At 40.2% G+C, this 24880-nt stretch overlaps 2 protein-coding genes across 4 annotated transcripts; both read left to right on the plus strand.

The window, feature by feature from the left end:
- Window positions 1-2659: 2659 nt before the first annotated feature.
- ano5a (anoctamin 5a) lies at window positions 2660-22797 on the plus strand. Of its 3 annotated transcripts, XM_042221919.1 has the most exons (21): window positions 5416-5464; window positions 5991-6128; window positions 6422-8877; window positions 9564-9671; window positions 11497-11565; window positions 12688-12972; window positions 13157-13276; window positions 13408-13523; window positions 14048-14182; window positions 14285-14390; window positions 14522-14582; window positions 15189-15340; window positions 15629-15709; window positions 16644-16872; window positions 16991-17166; window positions 17272-17369; window positions 18908-19038; window positions 19296-19501; window positions 19592-19785; window positions 20600-20705; window positions 20801-22797. In XM_042221919.1, exons 3-21 carry the CDS (start codon window positions 8872-8874, stop codon window positions 21029-21031), a joined length of 2610 nt encoding a protein of 869 aa, XP_042077853.1. In that variant the 5' UTR covers window positions 5416-5464; window positions 5991-6128; window positions 6422-8871; the 3' UTR covers window positions 21032-22797. The 3 variants fall into 3 exon arrangements, with proteins under 3 accessions (XP_042077852.1, XP_005945666.1, XP_042077853.1); XM_042221918.1 differs by lacking the exons at window positions 5991-6128; window positions 6422-8877 and adding an exon at window positions 2660-2936 and having other exon boundaries at window positions 5397-5464; XM_005945604.3 differs by lacking the exons at window positions 5991-6128; window positions 6422-8877; window positions 15629-15709 and adding exons at window positions 2662-2936; window positions 16062-16136 and having other exon boundaries at window positions 5397-5464.
- LOC102290078 (P2Y purinoceptor 4) lies at window positions 22757-24697 on the plus strand. The gene is made up of 2 exons (XM_005945602.3): window positions 22757-23026; window positions 23273-24697. Exons 1-2 carry the CDS (start codon window positions 22757-22759, stop codon window positions 24323-24325), a joined length of 1323 nt encoding a protein of 440 aa, XP_005945664.2. The 3' UTR covers window positions 24326-24697.
- The last annotated feature ends 183 nt before the right edge of the window (window positions 24698-24880 follow it).

Here is a 24880-nt window from a genome sequence, read left to right on the forward strand (position 1 = left end):
GCAATAATTAATTAAAATTGGAATTAATTAATTAAATAAATAGTTATGACACATGTAATTAATTAATTATTAATTACGATTCAGCCAATCAACGTTGTCCACAGGCTATGACAGCGTCCTTATGTGCCGACACCGGTGTTTTAGCTAGCAAAGCGGTGTGGCTGATGTGGAGTGAAGCCAACGTGTACAACCATTGGAGATGTGAGCAGGACAGATGGAACAATTGACGGGAAAAGTGTGGACTTTATAACAGTTTTTAAATTGTGTTGATAGGCCACATAATACCAGAGTTGTGATAAAAAGAAATGCAATGTTTGGTTTTCTTCCTTGAAACTATCGTTGTTTAATTTAACTGCCGGAAGAAACTGTAAAAACTGCGTTTTATAAGAAAAAAAAGCTTGAAAGCACTCTCCGCCTGTGAGCAAAAACAACCCCGCCCCCTCTCCCCCGCTGCCCCTTTCCTATTCGTCCAAAAAAGTACCATGTCGACCAATCAAAAAATGATATGGCAACCTGGCATCTAGTTGTTAAGAAACGGGGGAAGCTTTAGGAGTGACGGCAGTGTTTTGAGATGTGAGAGATTTGAGACGTTTAGCGCAAATCTTGTGTAGTTAGTGTGTAGTGTAGTTTTGTTGTGTGTGTCAGAACAATGAGGTGACTGCTGAATGTTACAGGTGTTACAGCAGTGATACATCTCCTGTTGTCAGGCCTGCAGGTATCAGGCTGTTGTTCTCCTTTATCCCATAGTGGACAGAAATTATTTGTTGGAGTGGCACAAATAATTTGTGTGGCATCAAATTTGATGCAGAACAGGAAATAGTTTGAAATGTTTAGTTAAAAACGCCTTGGCTGCATTTAAGAAATAGCTGCAAAAAACGTTGTTTGCTAAACTCAGTTACTTTTTTTTGAAGAAGTAACAATATAATTAATTGCCCAACATTGGTCATTATATACTGTATTTTGCAGACAGAGAGTTACAGGACTCTCTCCCAGACCACAGACTCATACTCATGATACAAGTCAGAGCTTTATAAAAAGAAAAAAAAAAGAAAGTTGTGTTTTCGAAATTGGAGTTTAAGTTATTTTTACTTCCAATAGTTAATTAAAGGTAGTCTAACATAAATGTAAATGCTGTAATTTGATTTGATTTTAATAAACCATGTAACTTGGATGGATTCGATGCTGGCATCGCCACAGTGCACACGTCTGATGTCGCTCACAGTGGTCCCAGGGATCGCTCAGGGAGTTTGTGTGCTTGCTCAGACACATGAAAAATTAGAGGGAACATTGCTCCGGGTACAACTTAACTTTTTGAGACTTGTAGCTGGCTCAAATTTAAAAAGAGATCATAAGTAAAATGTCCCAGCTATTTGTTGTTGTTTTTTTAATCATCTGTTTATTATAAAAGCTGAGAAAGCGACCAGCATAGTATGGAAACTTCTAAAAATTTAAAATGCATCAAAGAATCGTACATATCATTTAAACATAGAAATAGTGTATAAAAGAAAACAAGCACAGACTTCTCCAGATAAACATTTCCTTGTAAATTTTAATTACTGACTGGCTTTTAATAGTTGATACACATTTTAGAGACTTTGAGAAACATAAACATAATTCTGCACTGCATATACATACAAGGTCTTGAAAAATTGGGTCCCATCTTATCTTAAGAACCTCCTTGTACCATACCACCACAATAGAGCACTTTGCTCTCAGATTGCTGGTTTACATTTGGTTCCTAGAATATTTAAAAATAGAATGGGAGTCAGAGCCTTCAGCTTTTAGGTCTCTCTTCTGTGGAGACAGCTCCCAGTTTGTATTTAGGGAACAGAAACCATTTCTACTTTTAAGATCAGACTTAAAACTTTTCATTTTAAGGAAGCTTATATTTAGGGCTGGATCAGGTGACTCCTCCCTTATTTGGCTGCCCCTCCCTGAGCCTGATTTTGCTGGATGTTTCTTCCCCTTAAATGGGAGTTTTTTACTTCCTATTGCCGCTAAAATGGTTGATCACAGGGGTTTCTATGATTGATGATTGTTGATCTACCTTGCAGCATAAAGTGCCTGTAGGTAACTCTCCGTGTGACTTGACACTATATAAATAAAACTGAACTGAATTACATAATATATCTAATAAAACAACCAGGTTAATAATATTATGTAACTATTTTCCATACAGTCAAAATAGGTGCTTCCACAGAGTTACACGCTTTTGCTGCTCAGTCCTGGAAAAATTAAATTTACCAACAACTTTTAGCAATTTTGACATGGGTCCCATGTTTGGGGGGAAATAGCATGAACAAACAAACAAGTGCAAATGATTTTATTAGAAAAATACAAAGAAACCAGTTAAGGTCATATTGCGCAAAGTTCAGGTTAAATACACAGAGATACGTTTAACAAATACATACAATTCAATCTAACACTATCTACCAAGAACAATGGAAAGATTCAGGCTATTAACACAAAAACTGAATGTAAATGTGTTAAATTACCATTAGTTTGTTTCTTTGTTTTATCTACGGTAAGCGTAATATTGTCACCTGGACTATCTTCTTGAATTAGTTCAGTGTACATAGCACGTGGACACTTGGGTGCAGTGTCTGTTCACCGTCGGGCGAAGACTATTGGCTAGTAGCGTGGAGGCACTTCCCTCATGGGCCTCCCTTGAGGCTGTGGTGATGCGCCAGTGAGCGGTCAGTGGGTGAAGGAGGGCATCCTGGCGAGTGAGTCAGCCGTTTGGCTTCCCGAAGGGGGATCGACTGTGAAGCGGAGCGGTTCGGGCGAGACATAACACGCCTGGCTCGGAATATATTAGTCCAGACCAGAGCGGATTAGAACGGCTTGGCTTCGCGAGTGTCTCAAGATGCACAGATTAACGGGGAAAACGGGAGAAGACAGCTTAATTGAGATGAGTCCGACAGACTCTTTCAGCGGTAAGTAGCTGAGAGCCAGCGCTGGTCGGCCATGTAAAAAAACGTTTAAAATGTAGCTGAGAGATTTTCAGCCTGCCGAGAAGTTACTGGAGTGAGCTAAGTATTCTCAAGTCTGTACGCCAGACTTTCACAAGCTTGCTAAAATTGAACTACAGCTATAATATGAGACCTTTAATATTTTAACAATATAAATGAAACTTTCCAGAATGGGTTTTTCCAGCATTTTTAAGTAACCTTTATGTCAGCTGACAAATACAATTGTTCTTTGGTTAGCTCTCTCACCGTCAGTTATACAGAGGGTATATTAAAACTTAATTATGTAGCCGTTGCTTCACTGTTGTAAAGCGTTTCCACCCTGGTTATTTCCCCTTTAAGGCTCCAGCCAGCTCACAGTCTGCCTTTCTCATAATGGAAGTCACAGTGACTTATGTGCAGCTGGGCTCTGGCAGCTGGCCTGCTCACTGGAAATACTGTGTCACTTACAGACAACCACGTTATCCACCAGCAACAACCCCCAAATCCATCTCTGTTCCCCGCCTATGTAAATTTTAAACCAGTGGCCGGACACGGATTTTATTTACTTAAATTTTTTGCCATTTAGGGATATATTTAAAAAAAAAAAAGTGTGTTGATGATTAAAAGGTGAATCATCCTGAATGCAGAAAACCTTATCAACAATATTAAAATGAAGTGTGTCATTCAAACAGTCTGAAATGAAAGTGATAACCACAGGGCCATCCTCTGTCAGTTTGGTGTTGTGTGCTTATGGTTTGTTGAGATAACGTCTTAACAGAAGCAAAACATATCTCACAGTAGTCACAGATGACTTGGTTATTACAATATAGAAGTACAGATTGTGTCTTTTATAGTTTGTATGTAAAAATCACAGAGCTGTTCATGATTGTGGGTTTCACACGAACATGCGTTACTGCTTTGTAGCGGCATTGTCTTAAGATGTGAGCTACGTTTTGTAAAGTAGGTGTATGTGTGCATCTGAAACCAACCCCTCTGCAACATGGCAGGTGACTACTGGTTTCCTGTGCGTGTGAGGAAACCAAACAAACTCATCTACTTTCACTATGGGCAAAATGTAGCAGTTTGAGTTGAGTCTAAAACTGTTCATTTAGTCTAGAAAAACAGCTTTAAAATATGGCCTCCACCTGAGTTCAGCTATACCAGTTCTAAGAAGCTAGATCAGTCAAATGAAAGTTGTTTACAGTTTTGGCTTTTTGTTGTGACACTTGGGCTTGGTGTAAAATTGAATTGGCTGGAGTTGTTGCCTGACCATATTTGTCGCCGATGTTGCAGTTCATTTGCCATTTATTGTCAGCATGCGCTGTGTTGCAAAGTAGCTTTCGTGTAAATAATCAACGTATACAGTTTTTGACCCCATGAGCCTTTATGGTTGTGCGGCTAACAGAGCGAGAAAGAGGGAGGGAAGCAGCCTTGTGGCATTTCCACTGATCAGCTGCTCACACTTGAACAAAGCCTCAACTGTAGAGGATATTTAGTGGGAAACGACTCTTGGCATGAATGAACTGGCTAATATTGCACACATTCTTGCGCCCAACTGTGCAAAGAATATTCTCAGCTGTTTGAGAGGCGTTGTCATATGTTGCAAAAGAAATCTATCCAAATGAAAGTCACTTGCTATCTTCTCTCTTTGTGAGAAGCTGAAAGGCTTTAAAGCTGTTGTTCAGAAGCTGAGAAATTAGTTTGTATTTCACTTTTGAAGTGTGTCTTTTATAATAAATGTTTGTAATTTCAGTTTTGCACCACCAAGTTTTACTTTGTTAACTTGGCGTTTAATAATGTAGACAAAGGTCTGTGTAGACACTCTTCCTGTGCTGAACCCAGACTAAATATAACCGGAGAGAGAGAGAAACTATCAATTAGAACATTTTCTATTTTAAAACACAGACACAGAGCCCGAGACCTTTCGCTTTATATTTTTTTAGCTGTAGTGGTGCAAGCAGGGCTCCATGTTTGTCTTGCTTTTTCATCTGTCTTTCCATTTGTTTATGTAACTCTTTTCTCAGAATGATCTGGAAAGTTGTAATTACATGCCAAGCAGTGAGCAGTAGGTAAAGTACAACTCAGTTTCAGTTTTATTGTGTAGCCAACGTTCATTAAAAAAAAAAAAAGACTTGTAGGGGGGCTTTCCAGACTTTTCGGGCATGTTTCCTGCAGTCACTTCTGAAATGGGTGCATATTCATCTCAGTAGCGTCATTCACTGTCAAGTCACCCTGTTTGCCTCACAAGACCACAAAATGCTGTAAACATATAGACCACAACATGGGCCAAAGTCATTATTCAGGCAGTTGTTTCTGCATTATCCTGGCTGTCTGAGATAACTTTTTTTTTTGTTGATTCTTATTATTCTTTTACACTGGTAAGAGAGCCGTCTCTTAACTGCTAACTGTGTTTTTAATGTTGTGTTTTATCTTTTTGTCTTGCAGATGATGTAAATGGCTATCACCATCATGCATCATCCAGCACAGGTTCACCGGAGCAGGGACGATCGGAGGTAAAAACCAAACTCACAGCATGCCCTCAGTCACACAGACAATTCTACAAAGCAAGAACTCCATCACTGACAGTCTTTTCACAACAATTCTAAGTAGGATTTTTTATTGTTATTATTGGTACCTTATTTTTTGCATTTTTATGATTGTAGGTGCTTTAGTTGTTTTGCAGTACCTTCTATTTAAAGTTATGGAAAAAAAGCCTTTTGCAGGCAGATTTATGGAGCAGAAGGTCCAAGCTTCACATTCAGCTCCCTGCCTATAATCGTGGTTGCAGGAAGCATATTGTGTATAATTACAAAGATTAATCAAGATTTCCTTCCTGCTCTTTATCCACTTCTTTTTTTTTTTTTACCTACCCATCAAAGCAGTTTATTTTGCGTGTATAATACTACAGATAACTGTACTGAGTTTACTTCTATCTTTTCAGTCCATTCATGCTGTTGTTTCACAACATACAAATGGCAGAAGAGAGTTAGGTATAACTCTAATACTCATGTATTCTCCTCTTTCATACTCTAATTAAAGTTTGCTTTAACGCCCGATGTGCGTGTAGAGAGCTGTGAGTCTCTCAACAACAGCCTGGCCTCGCTGGCTCCCTCTGACCACAGCGACAGTCCACAGTTTGCGCCTCAGACCATAGAGCAAATCAATGCTTTAACTGGGGTAAGACACCAGTCAGGGGCACAGGTCGCTGTTGCTTGTGTCTGTGTCTTCATGTCTCTGTCGTGTCTCATATCTCTGAGCCTCAAACATCTAACTGACTGTGATTGTGCCTGAATCTTCATGTATGAAGTGTTTTTGGACATAATCTGTAAATGTATGTAGATGTAATGTAAGCGTGAAGTGCCTGTTCCCCTCTAAAAGGGTGCCGCTTCTGTTTTAGCGGTATGCTGTTGAATTTTGTTTTGAATCGTTTTGTCAGGCTTTCTCTCACTGTGCACTCGGTTCCTCCACAGTTTTCGAGAAAACGGGCCCTATTCCTGACGTTTCGTTCCAGGGTATGGCATGGTAAAACAAGCTTGTGTTATGATGCAGAAATGTACGCTATATGTGTGACTACCAGCCACCCATTATCTCCTACCTGCTGCTCAGAGTGTATGCTCATGGTCGAGTTTCTCTAGCAGTATTGGACATTCAGGCTATTAAACCTGGACATCGGAGAAATCAATAAGCATTTCTTGGTAGAGAGCTGATGTTGGCTTTTTGAAGGCATGTTTTGTTTTGCCTGCTGCGAGAAATGGAAACATGCTGTTGTGCGTGTTGATGTATCGTGAGAGTTCATTAAAGGTGAAAAAGGCCTTTTCTCTTGCTTTGTTCTCACCTGTGATTATTGTTGGCCTCACTAAGAGAGCAACAACCCAACCATGTGCCACAGCATAATAGAAGCTGCACATGCAGATTTCCACCTGCCTAACTCTTTTGTGTGTGTGTGTGTGTGTGTGTGTGTGTGTGTGGTACAGAACTGTATATGCTGTAATCATGGCCCTACCCTTTGCTCATGACAGGACTGCACTGTGGTGTGGCTAACCATATACTGTACTGAAGGCTTCTGCCTTTGAATCCTCTTCAATATGGCCTTGTTTAAACACTGTGCAACCCATGTTAATGAAAAGTGTGACCTTTTATTCAGAGCAGCCAATCTGCAGGGTAAAAAAGAACATTACATTCTAGGACTACAATTTAGCTGAGCATAAGGTCACATCAAGGAGTTTTAAAGGCAGCACATGTATAAACTGGCTCTGTAGTCATTACAGGGATAGAAATCTTGTTTCACTGCAGACAACACGGTTTAAACTACATGTAACTCTTCAAGAGGTTTGGTTTATGTGCATACTTGTATTATGCCGCTAAACCAGATGTAATTTTCTGCAAATCTGGAGATCCAGCTGGACATCTAGCTCTGCACAAAAGTGCACGTTTCAGAACAAACATGCCGATTGCGATGCTTTATTGCAAGCAGAGAAGCCATTGCAGTGATACAGCAGTCACCATCTACATTCTCCTGTGAAAAAAGGGGCACCTAAAGTACTTTAAACAATATAGCTAATACACCGCCTGGATGTTAGATTGAGTGGTACTAAAATCAAAGTGCATTAGAGAAGGTGGATTAAAAACACAGACTGAGGATAGACGGGGGCGTGTTCTTTGTCAGATGAGTCATCACTGAAGTTGATATACACCATAACCTAAAACATACTTTGGTTTGGACAGCATAGGAGTAACATTCTCTGCTGGTCTCCTACTTCCTCTTAATGTTTTAAATAACTTAATAAAGAAATAAAAAGTAAAAATAACACAATTACGTTTCAATATCAACTAAAGTGTGTTCAGCAACTCCTGTGTATTCCAAACTAATTAAGTGACCTGAAAATAAGAATTCATGGTTAAAATTATCCCTCCACAAAAAAAATAGTACCTTGAAAGTAAGTTGAAAATTTCCACTTACTTTTCTACCCCCTGAAATTGGAAGACTTCTTGTGTTACACCATATTCTACATTTACCCTTCACCATTAAGATAAAAGGGACACGTCGAAACGCCCAGTAGTTAGGGGTTAGTTCATAAATGTATAGAAGTCTGTGGCTCTGAGCAGTGGCACGTCCCAGCTGATGCGCCGATTCCATATGGCTGATCTGTAATTACTGTAAATTAGAGAGTTTCTGTAGCAACATCCCAGTTACAGAAAGTACCACCCTGCATTGGTCAGCACGTTCCAGTCCAGGCTGGGAGGCAGTGTAGACCAGCAGTTTGAACGTATGCATAATTTGGAATAAGAGACTGTGACGTTGTTGGAAACGACAAGCTGTACACGTTGAACACGTAGTTCAGTGGCTAGACAGGGTGGTAGATACAGCTGTGGAGCTGTAGCATTTAAAGTATATTTTTGTAGCTGAATTGTGCAAGTTGTCTGAGGCTGTTGACCCAAGGCTACACAGTAGCTACCAGTTTTGGTTTTCTTTATCTCCCCCTTATCACCCTTTGTAGAAAAGATTTCTTCATGTAACTGTTTGACTTTTGCACCAAGAAAACTTGAGATGATGTAATTTGAGGGACAGATATACAGTTCAGTCACATTACCTCCCCCCTTTCCTGATGCTGTGCTCTGATTAGATTAGCTAGCTGGCGGCAGCTATGCTACCCCTCTGCTGATGTCATCTCTAGGACTGTGCTGTGTTTCTCTCCCAGTATCCCTCCTCTTGCTTTTATGGATGACTGAGCAAGAAGTGAGGGATTGTCCTGGGAGGTGAGTGGACTGGTTGGCTCCCGTTTGGATGGGGATCAGTGGAGTGAGGGTCAGAAAGGCAGTGCTTGCTGGCCTGGACTCTACTCCCAGGAGTAAAGCAGTTTAGCTCTATCAGGCAGCTGGCCTGTTTGCTGCTGCATCGTAACGGTAAAGGGAGTGGACCATGAAGGTAAAGTGCACTTCCTTTCCTCCCTTCCTCCAGAGTGTTGCCGTGATGGGACGGGGCAAAGACACTAGCCAAATATGTGCCTGAAATGGATATTACAGTTTTTATTTTGCTTAGTTAATGGTTCTGTGTATTGCCTGTAGTCCTACTGCTGCTGTAATGTGGCAGAGAGAAACACACTGTACATAGTTATTTTTAGCTTTCTGAACAGCTGAAGCAGCAACCAGTCATGGGTCCTCTCCTTAAGCACTCCTTTGCGGTCCAGTTTTTGTAGCTTGCTAAGCAACTGCCTCTGTGGGGCTGATACACATACTTGGAATTTCTTTGGAGGTCAGTGCTGATTACAGAAAAACAGATTATTAAATTGCAGCAATGTTGGAGCCTTAAGTCAGTGTGGCTAGTTTTGATCTTCGATATCTGTTTTAGTTTTGCCCTATGATATAACAGGTTTATCGTCTTGTTCAGTATGACTTAAAAACAGACAACAAACAATAAACATCAAAGAAGCTACCCTCCATTTGGCATGTTGTTTGTGTTTTGAGTGATAATTATCAGTATTTTGCCTTTTTTGCATTAGCTACTAGATGCAAAGCTTGACTTTCTGGTCTGCTGTGGTGACTGCAAAATATCAGTCCCTGTCTATTTATGTGTGTTTAAAATCTCACCTCCTTTGTGTTGTCTCGTTCTAGATTGACAAGCAAAAATACAGTAAGGACTCCGTGTTCTTCCGTGATGGAGTGCGCAGGATCGATTTTGTTCTGTCCTATATTGACGATAAAGATGATCAAAGGAAACAGGTAAGACATTTTCAATCACATTTTTTTTTCAGTTATCACTAACTGGACTAGCTTCTTTTTTCATGTTTTGCGTATACAATGCTGTTACAGTTGTATGTACAACTGAAAAGAGTCCCATACAATTGCACTCAATATATCTTAGCGCAGTTTAAATGTTGACGTTATTTCCACTGTTAGATTTTAACAGTCCGAGGTGGCTCATACAGGACATCCTGTGGGTTCCTGTGACTCCACAGCATACCATAAATACCACAAAACAGACAAAGCTAGGAAGACTTTTGCTGTCAGCTGTTAATAATCCTGTCAAGGTATTTTCTAATAAGGTGACTTTGACATGTAAATCCATTCTCAAGTCTTTTTTTTTTTTTTTTTTATAAAAATAATTTGTTTTTAAAGTAAGTCCATATGGTTAGTGGCCTGTTTTATTTATTTATTTTGTGGTTTTTGTCTGTGGCCTGTCTCTCTTCCCTCACCGATAGCCAGTCCAGTTAAATGGCAGCCTCTCTCTGACCCAGGTTCTGCTGGAGGTTTCTTCCTGTTAAAAGGGAGTTCTTCCTTCCCACTTCCTTCCTACTTCTTACAATATAAAGTGCTTTGAGGCAACTTTTGTTGTATTTTGGTGTAAATAAAACTGTATTTAATTTAATTGGTTTTGTCTCCAGGATTATTATAGTTAACTAAAACTGAAATCAAAATAAATATTTACCTGCAAAACATCTTAACAAAAAAAAAATATGCAGGAAATATCTTTACATTTATTTTTTTAGTCCGTGTAGTTGAAATTTGTCAGCATAACTAGTCTGAGGCAGTGTTGCTTCATAGGGTTATTGAGACTGGGGTGTCACATTTATTTTTTTAACACTTTTTCATATATCTTGCATCTGTCAAATACAATAATGTTTTTAATGTAAAACCAAAGCTAACACTGAAATTCATAAATATTAAAACATTTCCTGCACTAAAAACTAAATTGAAAAGAGCAGGCCCACTGTGCAGGCTAACTGAAACTAAACTGAATTAATGATGTACAAATAAAAAGAAATTAAAAATTCAAAGATATAATAACTCTGCTTTGTCACCTGTTGAGTGCTGAAAGGCTTTCATTGATTCACACTGAGCTGCTAGCTTTACGTGTGAGTGTCAACACTCCACAGCTGACTCCCAGTTTTGCTTACGGCCTCAGTCGGTGAGTCAACAGTTAACCCTCCTGCCTGGTCAGGAAACCACTCATTTTTTCCACTGTATGAGGAAGGGTAAACCGGAGGCCAGTTCCTGTGTGTTATCCACATGCATTGTTAAAAGTGACTCTAAAATTCAGCTCTAACAAGGTGGATTTATTTATTCAATTTTTGTCAGTTTTTTCTGCAGTGATTCAGATAGTTATTTTCTACAAGAGAATTTCTGATACATTAAACCTAAGTGTCATATACCGTGAAAGCTTTTGTCATGTTACTGTTAGCTTATTTTCACTACCTGTTCTTTCTGGTAACTGATACTTCCGTGTCCACCATGGTTTATATATCACTTTTGTAGCTGTTTTGTAGCACTTGTGTCTTTTTTACTTACCATGTTTCCATGATTTTCCTCTTAATGTTGCACATATGAGCCGATTTCTCTCATTATTATTTTATAATGTATTATTTTCTGCTTACATTTTGCTTTTGGCTCAACATACTTAAATTATTCGGCTTTTGTTATTTCACTTGTTATGTAGATGAGGACATATTTTATCATTACTTCTAATAGTGTACAAATATTCCCTACACTGGCTTTGTGGTAATATTTTGTCCATGTGTATTGCCGTTTTCTTCTTCTACTGCTTTAGGAAAGGAGGAGGGTGTATGAATCCAACTTACAGAAAGTCGGCCTGGAGCTGGAGACAGAAGATAAAACTGTAAGCTACCTACTTTCGCCTGCGCTCTTATTCACAAGGGGTCACCACAGTGGGTAGCTCCGCATTAATGAGTTGTCAGAGTGTGTACACCTTGCACAACCCAAAGGGGATTTGTGTCTGCTCCAGGGATTCTTCCAGGGATCTTTTGCTTATACGGCGAATGTGCTGATAAACACAATCCAATTGTGTGTTGTTCACGGTGTGATCAAAAAGCTCTGTCCACGCGTCCATAAAAATCAATAACTTCACCTGATGTAAATATGGCCATTTCCTGTTCAAGATTATCTCTTTGTCCTGTCCAAACTCCGTCCAGCATGGCTCACTGGAAGTCCCATTATGACCAACTGCACTGTGCAGGCTACGATAAACATGCACAGAGGACAGACATAAACTTGTGCATCAAATACACCCAAATTTATTGTAGACGGTTATAAACTGTGAGAGCTGGGTCTCTGTCTATAACCAGCTGTTTTCAATCAAGATGTCCAAAGCTTACAAGCTTACAAGCTTGAAAGCAGCATATTAGGGGAAAAGTAGGATCAGGTATTTGCTCATCATTCAGGGGGCTTTGAACCTTGAGTTTGTCCAGAGAGTGCGATTATGGACATACTATCAGGGACAGCATTCAAGGAAACCACCTGAAGTGTGGTGTGTACCAGTGTGTGCTAAGTTCACGCTGAGTTTTTTCACTTAAAATGTCGGCTGCTCCCCACATTTGGTTCACTGCAATCTCATCCACTTTTTGAAAATGAGAATCAAGTTCACACGCTACAAAAGAGGCAGAATGACTTTAAAGGGATAAGTTTGAGGGGACTTGTACGGAGTGATCTAAAAATACACACTTGCACTGAAAACCATTTAGACGAAAAGATGATCTCTACAACAAAAGTTGTTTTTTTTTTTTGGGCAGACTCCCAGATTGTTTTGCTTTTTGATCACTCACAATATGTCATAAGACCTTAATGCTATTTAGTGAACAAACTAAGAGCTATAGATATAAAACCTGTCACTTTTCAGCGATGTCCTTTTTTTTTCTTTTTTTTTTACACTCATTATACTGTAATATACATTTCTATACACCACAAACACAGTGCTAATATTACTTACTGTCATTATTATCAGGAGTCAGAGGATGGAAAGACTTATTTTGTCAAGATCCATGCTCCGTGGGAAGTACTGGCCACATACGCAGACGTGCTGAAAATCAAGGTTCCTTTCAAGGTCAACGATATCCCAGACAACAGCGAGATCCCCATGAACTGGCTGTCGACGCCTTTCCGTCTGCCGGGGCACATCATGAACCCTGAGCCAGACTATTTCACAGCTCCATTCAACAAGAGCAAGTCTGACTTCTTCCTTATCGAAGACAAAGAGACGTTCTTCCCTCCTTCTACTCGCAACAGGATCGTAAGCACGCTTATCTTGTTTATCACCTTGAAGTTCTAAAATTACGCTGGCATTCAGAACTGAATTAGGTTCAAAAATGCAACAATAACATTTTTACAACAGAGTTATTTAAGTAACTAACCTTCCAGCATAGAAGGTTATGTTTTATAAGACCAATTTATTTTGTTTCTGTCTTCATGAACAGGTCTACTATATCCTGGCACGCTGTCCATACTTTAAGGATGAATGTGGGGATAGAGACAAGAAGGGAATCAAGAGGTTGCTCAACAATGGGACCTACACTGCTGCCTTTCCTCTGCATGATGTGAGTTTTTTCTACTCCAGTTTAGACATTTCTTAATCATTTTTTAGTGGAATATACGCCTATTGTTCTTGAATAGTAATATCTATTCATACAATGAATGACAGTGATCTGTGTCTTCTGTGTGTCTTCAGTCAAGGTACTGGACAAAGTCAAAGGATCCCAACTGCGAAAGTGAAAGATTCAGTCTCTACAAATACTGGGCCAAATTTTTTTGTTTCTTCAAGGAGCAGCCCCTCAATCTTGTGAGGTAAGCCCTCAACACAAAGTACTTGTCTTTGCTTTCTTAAAATATCTGGTTTAATATGTTCAAAAAATTAATTCACAGTAAAGAAGGGAATACACAAACAAAAAGGAAGCAAGCAAAAAATGTGCCTATTATTGATAATTTAATGCACAGCCAAACAACTCTTGTTTCTTTTTAAAAAGAGTGCAGGTGTTGGGAATTTTGTTCATTCAAAATCCATAAAAGCTGCACAGAAACATTAAACACTACGTGGGTTAAAATAAGCATGAGGATAAAATGAGACCAGCTTTCTGTTTGATTGGTTGTTTACAAAGTTAAAAGGGTCTCCAAACCTTTTTTAAATATTTCTTATCTTTCAGTACGTTTTCAATTTTTTTCTACAGATTAACATCATTTGTTTTATCATTTGTTCAATGAGTTTTTTTCAAAAACGGTGTTTTCTTTGGATACACACTAAGCAGAAATACTCATTATCCAATCTGACATCAGAATGAATGCAATAATTACTGTTTTTCAACTTTCAACAGGAAATATTATGGAGAAAAGATAGGTATTTACTTTGCGTGGCTGGGTTTCTACACTGAGATGCTGTTCTTCGCTGCTGTAGTTGGGACAATTTGTTTCGTTTATGGATTCCTGACATACGATGACAATGAATGGAGGTGAGTTTTTATCATCAGACAAATTCAATGACATCATTCGTTTTTTTATGTTAATAATATAATCATCTCTTTCATTTAAAATATCCTTTGTTTCCTCTACAGTAAAGAAATATGTAGTGAGGAAATCGGAGGCAATATTGTCATGTGTCCCCTTTGCGACCAAAAGTGTACCTACTGGAGACTCAACATAACATGCAACTCCTCGTGGGTGAGTAATTGTTGTACTTATCATGATTCATCTCTACCCACAATACGTGACATTTAAAGAGCGAATGCAGCTTAATGTCATCAAATCAGTTCTCAGTTACCTCACTTTTTCTTTAACATGTTCTCTTTCAGCAATCACACCTATTTGACAATGTGGCAACTGTGTTTTTTGCCATATTCATGGGGATTTGGGGTGAGTAAATGTGTCGCTTCTCTGCTTTTAGCATTTTTAAGTCCAGTGCTCCACCTAGTGGGATTATCAGTCGTTCAGAATAACTGTTAAATAATTTACATGCTTGGACTGCAGCCCTAAACTTTTTAGCTAGTGTAGTTGTATGTGAGAACACAAAGCTGGGTGATGTGCAGCTGTGCTCACGTGAGAATAAAGCAGATAACTGTCCAGAGACTTCACAGTGAGTTCATGCATGTCATCATGTCCTGCCTTCTGTGTGCTCTACCTGAGCAAGCAGCTAAAACCATGTGGGGTATTTTCAGTGAGGAAGAACTTGTCTCCTGTTACATGCCACTTGTCAATGTCTGGACTTGTTTATTGCTCACTGCCCTGGCTTCATGAATGAAAATAGCTGCTAGCTGCTAACTTTTCTGAATTTAAAGGACGTGTCAAAAAACTTTTAGTCAGAATTTTTAGGTCTAAAATGAGCAGTTTTACACCACATGTAATGAGTTGTCAAAGCAGTAAGCAAAACTTTAAAAAGAATGCCTTTGTAAGCCAGGCAATATTCTTAGTTGATTCAATTAATTTGAAATAAGTTTGTGTGACGTTGGTACGTCTCTGCAGTTACGCTGTTTCTGGAGTTCTGGAAGAGGCGGCAGGCGCGTCTGGAGTACGAGTGGGATCTGGTTGACTTTGAGGAGGAGCAACAACAGCTGCAGCTTCGGCCAGAGTATGAGACCAAGTGCACCAACCGCAAGCTGAACCGCATCACTCAGGTGTTTGTGTGCTCATGAAACACTAATATCCTGTATAATCCTGTTGTAATATAAAGCCACACAAGGTTTTGCCAGGCAAAGTGTCCTGAATGGTAGGACTTGATGACACATTTCAAACCCCCTTGTATTAGTTGTTTATAAACTGGTTGCACTCATTTATGAGGCGCTTTCATGGCTTAAATCAAAACTCTTTGAGAACATAGTTATTTAGCTAAATTATTAGCGGCTGTGACACAGAATTTACGAGAGTTCTATAATTTGCCATGACCACATCCTGCTTGTCTTTAGGAATCAGAGTGGGTTCTTGAAAGGACTGCTACAGATGTAATGGGAAAATTGTTTCTGTGCTGGGCCAGCGTGATCCTCTGGGTAAGGGGGGGAGGGGTACTCAACGTGAAATGCCAGCTTGATGAGGAGAAGGCTTTGGTGTGATGTAGTTTGTAGATAACAGATATTTCTGGAAAGACTCGGAGGCACGGGTTTCCTTCACCACCACATTTACTGATTGTCTGCTGGTGGATTATTCTGTTGGAGGTTTTTGAGAGCAGAAAATCACTCAATGAAAGAATTGGACTCAGGCTAATACAATTACAATTACTAGCTCTGCTTCACTAGTGAGGGTTCAGGTAATTCAAGGAACGTGGCCTTTTAGAGCTCCTTTTCAGGATATAACAAAGGGTGACTGACCTCTGTGTCCGTGCTTTGCTTGCTTATAATTTAGGAAATGGAGCCTTACTTACCCATAACAAGCAAGTGTGCACGCATATGCCTGTCTGGAGCTACCGTCCTGTTGTGGGTGAGCATAGTATCTTTGGTACAATTTATCTGTTTCTATCTTTCCATCTGTGCATCAAACTGATGTCATTTGTCCTTACTAAGAAACTATTCATTATAATCATTAATATGTTATTACCAAGGCTAGTATGTATAAAATGAGCCCTAAAGACAAGTTGGGAGCTCAGGCTGTTACAGTTTCACTTTGTTTGAACTGTGAGCCATTGAAAGTTTATACATACTGGCAAAACCTCATTACTGTTGTATTTTTGTTTGTAAATCCCTGTAATATGTCACTGAGCTAATGAGAAGAATATGGCCTGACTTTTTTCCAAGAGGCATGTGTGCACACTTCAAGTTTGACATTTAATACTAACATGTCCCGCTTTGTGGAGAAACGAGCTCTCGCTCTTTGCAAAGATGTCTGCATGATTCGTTTGGTGTTCTCACTCCAGTTCTGTCTTTTGATTTTCCTGTGCCATGTTGTAGTTGTCTTTCATTTTGCTTTCATGTTTTCTCTGTCCTGAAGATCTCATTGATCATTGCCTGCATCATTGGGGTCATAGCATACCGCTTGGCGGTATACGCATCCTTTGCTAGCATCATGAAGAACAATACCGCCACCAACCTGGACGTGGTTGCCCCCTACGTCACCCCACAGCTGGCCACTTCTGTCACTGCCTCTTGCATCAACTTTGTTATCATCATGATCCTCAACCTCTTGTATGAGAGAGTGGCTATTAAGATCACTGACATGGGTGAGGGGCCACAGTAGGTTTTCTGTGTCTATATGTCCACATGCCAGTTCACATCATCAAAGTTTTCGACTGATAAAATGTGGAAGTGTATTAAAAACAAATGTTTACTGTTTTATAGAAATTCCAAAGACCCACGTGGAGTATGAGAACAAACTGACAGTGAAGATGTTCCTCTTCCAGTTTGTCAACTATTACTCTTCCTGCTTCTACGTGGCCTTCTTTAAGGGAAAGTTTGTTGGCTATCCTGGAAATTATACCTATATGTTTGGAAGCAGCAAACTGAGGAATGAAGAGGTACTAGATATATCTACGTTATATAGAATCATACTGGTTTTTGAGTTTCGGCCTGAATTTTTGCTCTTTTCCATCTCTTTTCTACCTCGACCTGTGGGCACTCAGTGTGAACCTGGTGGTTGTCTGATTGAGCTGACCACCCAGCTGGTGATAGTGATGACTGGTAAACAGGTGTGGGGCAACATCCAAGAAGCTCTCGTTCCGTAAGTACAAACAAATACATGCAAGTACGCGGTTCATCGGCATCCACAATAAATGCCTTGTAATCTGCGGTGGTGGGGCCACTGTAAATGTAGCCTCGATGCTTAGAGTGATCTCTCCAAATAAGAACTTTTTTTAATCTTTATCTTACCTAACCAGTTTGCAATTTGGCTCCACAAAGTACACAAAGTAATGTCAACATAAATCCACTAAATAGTACTCAAGAGCTGGTCCAGAATTTGATGTGTGAACTGTGCTGTGATTTTAACCTAAAAAAGAGAAAAACATTTTTACATGACTATTTATTTTTATTTCACTTATTTATAAAGCACATTTAATAACAACAGACAGTTGACCAAAGTGCTGTAAAAAGTAATAATTAAACAATAACATTAACATCATCAAACAGGTAAGAAAATTCGAATAAAAAATTGGTAACTCTTATACAGGATAGAAAGCCAGCGAGAAAAAATATGTTTAAGATGGGATTTAAAAAGAGTAACAGTTGGGGCCTTTCTAATGTGGAGGGTTAGATCGTTCCACATTTTCAGCACCACAACTGCAAATGCCTGATCCCCCTCTATGAACCATTCTAGACTTGTGTAAGGTAAGGAGCAAATGACCTGGGCTGTAGAGGGTGTATAAATCTGCAAAAGGTCAGACAAATAGTCTGGTGCTTGGCCATTTAGCACTTTATAAGTCAAAAGTAAGATTTTAAATTTCATTCTAAAACACACTGGAAGCCAGTGAAGAGAGGCAAGCACCGGGGTAATATGTTGGGGTCTGTTCATACGGGTCAAAAGGCGGGCTGCAGCATTTTGTACGAGTTGGAGCCGTGCCAGACTGGACTGACCAACACCAACGTATAGCGAATTACAGCAGTCCAGTGGAGGACTACATGGATTGCTCGTTCCAGGTTTTTAAAGGATAAAAATGATCTCGCCTTGGATAAGAGCCTTAGTTTAAAAAAGGACCTCTGAACAACTGAATTAATTTGTTTCTCAAATGTAAGTTTGTTATCCAAGAAAACCCCCAGGTTTTTTACGTGTGTTTTAATAAGTTACAAAAATCTAAATCTGGGCCATTAAAGTTACAGCTTAGTCCAAAAATAATTACTTCAGTTTTGTCCTCATTAAAGGTAAGAAAATTTGAGACCATCCGGATTTTAACTTCGTCAAGGCATTTGAATAAAGATTCCATGAGAGTAGAGGTGTTTCTATTGAGCCGAAGATAAATCTGGGTGTTGTCAGCATAAGAGGGGTCTGATTTGCTTGAAATTCTGTAGGTTACATTTTATAATGCTGGACAAGTTTTTACTATGATGTTTAAATGTTATTTTAGAGTCCAAAATGAGCTCCGGATATTAAAACGTATTTACAACCTCAGCTCCTTGCAGTGTAATCATATGTGTATGAAACTTCGAGAAATATAGTTCTCTCCTCACCACCATTGTTTGTGGTTCAATACAACCTCCAATTTGGCTGTGTGAAAGGGATTACTTTTTCCTAATAGCACTCTATCGCCCCCTTGTGTCGCATAGGTGGCTGATGAACTGGTGGGGCAGCAGGAAGGCACGAAGTCACCCGGAGAGTCTGTACAGCCGCTGGGAGCAGGACTACGACCTGCAGGGCTTTGGGCAACTAGGCCTCTTCTATGAATACCTGGAAATGGGTAAAGATCCAGTACACAGTCAGACTATTACACACATTACTAATGACAGATTATTGAGAAATATTACTATTATACCAGTGATGTGTTAGTATTGACCTCAACAAGAAGCTGAGCTCTACAAAATATATATTCACCTTCAGTAAAAGAATAGGGTGGATGTATGGATTGATTGGTGGACTGGAGTGATCCACGTCATCCTGCAGATGGAGCTGTTTCATTTGTGTCTCTTACCATTTTCATTCCTCTCTGTGTCTCAGTGATCCAGTTTGGTTTCATCACACTGTTCGTTGCCTCCTTTCCCTTGGCACCCCTGCTGGCACTTATCAACAACATCATTGAGGTTAGAGTGGATGCCTGGAAGCTCACGACGCAGTTCAGACGCCCTGTAGCAGCCAAGGCCCACAGCATAGGAGCCTGGGAGGAAATCCTTGGTGGGATGGCCGTACTCTCTGTAGTCACAAATGTGAGTGCTGGTCTTACTTCAAAATGTTTTGGCAGACACATTATGTTTATTTAACTAAACAGACTAACATAATTTCTTTGCTTGTTATAGGCATTCATCGTGGCCTTCACCTCTGATATGATCCCACGGCTAGTGTACATGTATGCCTACCGTACACACGATGAGCTGAATATGAAAGGCTACATAAACAACAGCCTGTCAGTGTTTAACATCTCTCAGTTCTCCCTAGAAGAAAGGCCTGAGGAATATCCATCCTGGTTCAACAGCAGTATCACAACATGCAGGTGTGTGTAATTACGAGATGGAGAGAGCAGGACTGTGGCTATATTGTCTTTTGTGTAATCTATATATTCAAATATTACAATTATTTTACTAAAATTAAAGTTGAGTCACATTGCAGAAATATTACCAATATACCCGTGATATGTTAGTATTGACTGTATTTAGACAGTAATACAAGACACCTGCTGGTATGCAGGGCCTTTAATTCAGAAAATAAGTAATGTGATCTGCTTCTTTGTACCATAATATTATTTAATTCTTCTTTTTTTCTTATTTTTCTTATATCTATCTATATCTATATATCTATATCTATATATCTATAGATAGATATATAGATATATGGTGGGACAATAATGAACGTTAGTGACATTTAAGATGGCCAAATATTGAGTTGAGTTTATATACAAGTAACTCCTGTGAGCAAAAAGTCAGATGTTATGCTGCTCTAAACACCAGGCTTGGAAAGGTTTTTTTCTACTCCTGACTCTGTGTAATTTCATAGACTGCAGATATCATTTATATGGTCATCTACAGTGCAGCACTCTGGCAGCCAGTCAGATCAAAGTTGGCCTAAAGAGAATGTGGTTTTTAAGGTAAAGAAGCTAAAACAATGTGTTTTAATCAGTAAATGAACTAAAGTGCTGCACAAAAAGCTTTTTTTTTTTTTTTTGAGAGTTAAAGTATAACAATATAAAGCTGGAGGTTAGTGTGACAATTCTCCTTTGTGAATAACAATAAATAATCTTGAATTGGGAATCACAGTTTGTTTTAAAATCTGCAAGAAATCGAAATACGTGATGTGTTGCTGCTCTGCAGGTATCGCGATTACCGCTATCCTCCTGACGATAAGAAGAGGTACGAACACAACATGCAGTTCTGGCATATTTTGGCTGCCAAGCTGGCTTTCATCATCATCATGGAGGTAACACCAGCACTTAATGACCTTTTAAGCTTCACATTTTTAAGCTTCTTCTTGACCTGTTCTTATTTCACTGATTGTGTCCTCTTCCTCTGCAGCATGTTGTGTTTATGGTCAAGTTCTTTGTGGCCTGGATGATTCCTGATGTTCCATCTGACGTGAGGGCTCGAGTAAAGAGAGAGCGCTACCTGGTCCAGGAGTACCTCCACAACTATGAAGTGGAGAAATTGAAGATCCAGCTCAGCCAGAACAGCAACAATGAGTGCACCTGCACACCCATGATCTACCCATCTTTATCCAAACATGAGGTGCTATCAGAGTGCCTCTAGCCCAGCAAGCTGCTGGTCAGTCAGTCGAACACAGTGACATAGATTTCCCTGCTTGTGTTTTCTGATTCTGACCACCAGTTTGCTGCAATGCCATGACACTTGCTAAAGTGCTAGACCTCTTGTTCTTTACTCACAGCCATCCCTCTTCTGCTAATCAAGCAATAGCAGAAGATCACACAGGTGAAAGACCAAGTCTCCATGCATGCTGAAAGTTTGAGACACTTGACTTTAAACGTCTGTCGCATATTTATGATTTCTCACTCTCTGTGTTCTAATTGTGGTGTTGAGGATGATCACAAATTTGGTTTAAGGAAAGACAAAATCTTATACACTGTGTGTCAACCAGAGAGCTTTCTTATGTTCTAAATACAAGCCTATTTATTGTTAAGTGCCACTATGAGTAACCAAAGATTCGATGCCTTAATGTGTAAAGCATATGTTGTCATTGGTGTATCAGTCAAATGATAACTAATGTAGTTTTAAGGCAGAGTTTGCTTATTCTTGAATATTTTTTACTGTATGTGCAGCTTTGTAGAGCCACACAATAGAAATTCACGTTCAGCTCTATTGTTTGTTTGTTTCTGTTTTTACTGTGAGCATTGTTTATTTCTCTGCATCAAGGTCGCAGCACAACTTTAACAAAACCTTTCCTGTTCTTCACGCCACTGGCAGTTAGGAGGCCCAGGCACATTTTTTGCTATATGCTCACATTGGCCTCGACAGTTTCTGCAGGCCCAAACCTGACATGTGAAGTAGCTACTTTGTTTTTTTTCTTTAAATGAACGGAACTCTGTGCTGCTGTTACCGCTGTGGCGAAGGACAGATTTTGTCCTCCAGTGGCCAGTTTTTCAGCCACAGAAGCAGCAGCTGGTGCATGTTGAATGTTGACAGTCCGCCCCATTCTTGGAGATGGGAGTGAAGAGATCCCTTTTTAATGTGCCTATGTTTACCAACACAGAGCTAATGAAAGCCGGCCCTCACCTACTGAACTATGTTTGCTCCATTACACAAAGCACATCAGCCATCACCGCCTTCTTGTGCTTCTGGCTTCCTCAGCAGTGTCTTTGTAGAGAAGGAAAGACACACATTTTGTTTTTTGGTTGTTTTTTTTGTTGTTGTTGCACAAAGCACTTAATGAAACATGACTACCGAGATATAAACATGTAAATGTAATTCTTGTCATGACACTACAGATTCATGAGCAGTGTTTTGAAGTGTGTGCGAGTAACTGTTCCTTTAAATGGAACAGGAGTCGTGCTGTAGGTAAGGAGTTCAATGTTCTTTTAAATGTTAACAAGAAGATTAGAGATGATATGAAGGACATTTCACATTATGTGGTTATATAGAGACATGAGAAATATCTGTTTCTGAAGTATTTGAATTTAAGTAGCTGACTGGTTGTGCTGTAGACTCTGTTTGAGGTGTATTTACCTGTGACCACCTTACTGTTACATTTTGCCTTACTTATTATGTCTTCCTAGTTGAACCAGTGCCTGTTAATGCCTTAATGCATCTAGTACTTTCCCTTTTGTGTGTATTTCCCCTTTATTTATCTTTCATGCTCACTTTCTTCCCTCCTGTATTTCATTTGTTTTGCTATAATAGGTCAAATGTCCACGCTTACAGAAAAAGGTGAAGGAGTTTACTGTTTCCTTATAGTTTAAATTTGTTTTTTCTATTTTCTTATGTTATTTTTGTAAACCAGTCCTATATCCAAAATGTGTAATGTACCAAAAAAAAATAAAGAAAGTACTAATTAAACTTGAGCATTTGTTTGACACATTTGGACCGATGCTGCCGACCAGCAGCTCTTGTGCCGAGGACATCAAAGTTGCTTTTCACAGAACAGATGGCCGGAGAGAGAGCACTGATAACTATTCAGTGTTTGCTCGCACTGGTGGGTGTGTTTTACACCAAAATATGTTGGCAGGGTTGTTTCACTTGGCACTGTGCAGATCCTACTGTAACAAAGACATGGGGAACAGTCCGGTTCAGGTAGGTTGTAAAGACTCAATGTGATTTTAAATGTGTATCAATTAAAGATGAAACTGTGAATCAACTGAAATATTTTTCAGCTCTGTGATTAGGGCTTATATGACTATCATGTTGTTCGATGAGGATGAATACTTCTAGTGTAGCCTAGATTCTGTATATGAGCCCAGTAAACAAATCGGATTGATAGTTTAGATGATGATGTATTTAAATGCCAATGAGCTGGACACTGTGCTTGTGGTCATCCAGACTCCAGAGGAAGACCTTTGTGATCTGGACACCCATCATGGTTTAACTGTGGTCGAGCTCTACATTATGCCCGCCTCCTTCCTGACTGTGTTTATCCTCGGGCTTCCCCTCAACCTGCTCTCCCTGTGGGTTTTCACCGTGCGGCTGCAGCGATGGACCCGCAGCACGGTGTTCCTCTTCAACCTGACCTTAGCTGACACCTCCTGGCTGCTGGCCTTGCCTTTCCTCATCCATTACCATCTGAACCACATGCACTGGAACCAGGGGCTGCCGCTCTGCATTGCTGTGAGGATGTTTTACCACAACTACTTCTACCTCAGCATCTTCTTCGTCACCTGCATCAGTGTGGACCGATACCTGGCCATCGTACACCCACTGCGCTCTCTGGTGCTGCTCGATCGGCGGAAGGCCTGTCTGCTGTGCGCGGCCGTGTGGACGGCCACGCTGCTCCTAAGCATACCTGTTGCCCGGATGACTCTGATCCAGACTTGCCCCGGAAGCAACCGCACCGTGTGCACCCTGTACGTACTGCTACGTGAAACAGGGGAGAGCCTCCCTTATTCCCTCATATGCTCCATTATCGGCTTCCTCTTCCCGCTGCTCGCCATCTGCTACTGCGGCCTGCGCAGCATCAGAGAGCTTCGCCGTCGACCTCTCCACCCCGATCACCTCAACAAGAAGCTGCGGCTCAGGCGGCTGCTGGGCGCAGTGCTAGTCATATTTTCGTCGTTTTACCTGCCCTATCACCTGAGCCGCAACGCTGCCGTCGTGATACGGGCGATTTACCCCGACAGCCCCGCCTCCTGGCGACCCGCAGACACGGCCTTCGTCCTGGAGATGTGTATTTGCGGCCTCATTACCTGCGTTAACCCCTTGTTCAGCTGCCTTACAGGACGCCAGTTTAGGAATGAGTTTTACGGCACGATTGCTGCCATGTTTCCACGTTGTCCACGCATGCAGGCAACATCTAAAGGGACCCAGATGAACCTTAGGAAAAGGCAGGAGGTGTCCAGTGTTGCACCTGTGCGCGCACTGCCTGCACCTAGACCTTAATGAGGAATTTGATTAAATGTTTTTCTTTTTTTGTGTAAATGTGTCAGAGATCACAAACCGCTGTGAGCCCTCCCCTCCCCTCCCTTTCTTAAGTGCCAATATCGGATACATACACTGCAAAGAACAATGGTTTCTGGTCTCCTTTATCTTGTCTGTTATCTGTGAAGGTTGCTCTGCTTCTTAAACAACACTGCCTCTGCGTGGTTGACTGCGTGCTGTACTTTCTTCTGGTTCTGCGTGCGTGAATAGCAAATCTTTTAAATAAACAAATGAATTCAAATACAAATAGTGAGCTGATATCTTTGTTGGATTTTAGCAAAAGCAAGGCTTTCAGCATGTTTTGTTTTGTTTTTCACAAACTATCTCAGCCTCAGATTTAAGCCGACGAGTGCTCGAGAGCTTGCCCTTTTATAAGTTGTCTGGAATCATCTTGAAACTATCTTCTCCTGAATTAGAAAATAGGGAAGGGTGGGGAACGATTATGCAGTTGACAGCCGTAGCTGTTAACAGATCTGAAGTTGTAATTGAATTAGAGGAGACGAGCGGTGGGAGCGG

Source organism: Haplochromis burtoni, unplaced genomic scaffold (genome assembly GCF_018398535.1).
Source record: "Haplochromis burtoni strain Fernald_Lab_line unplaced genomic scaffold, NCSU_Asbu1 Contig_77, whole genome shotgun sequence".
Lineage (NCBI taxonomy): Eukaryota > Metazoa > Chordata > Actinopteri > Cichliformes > Cichlidae > Haplochromis > Haplochromis burtoni.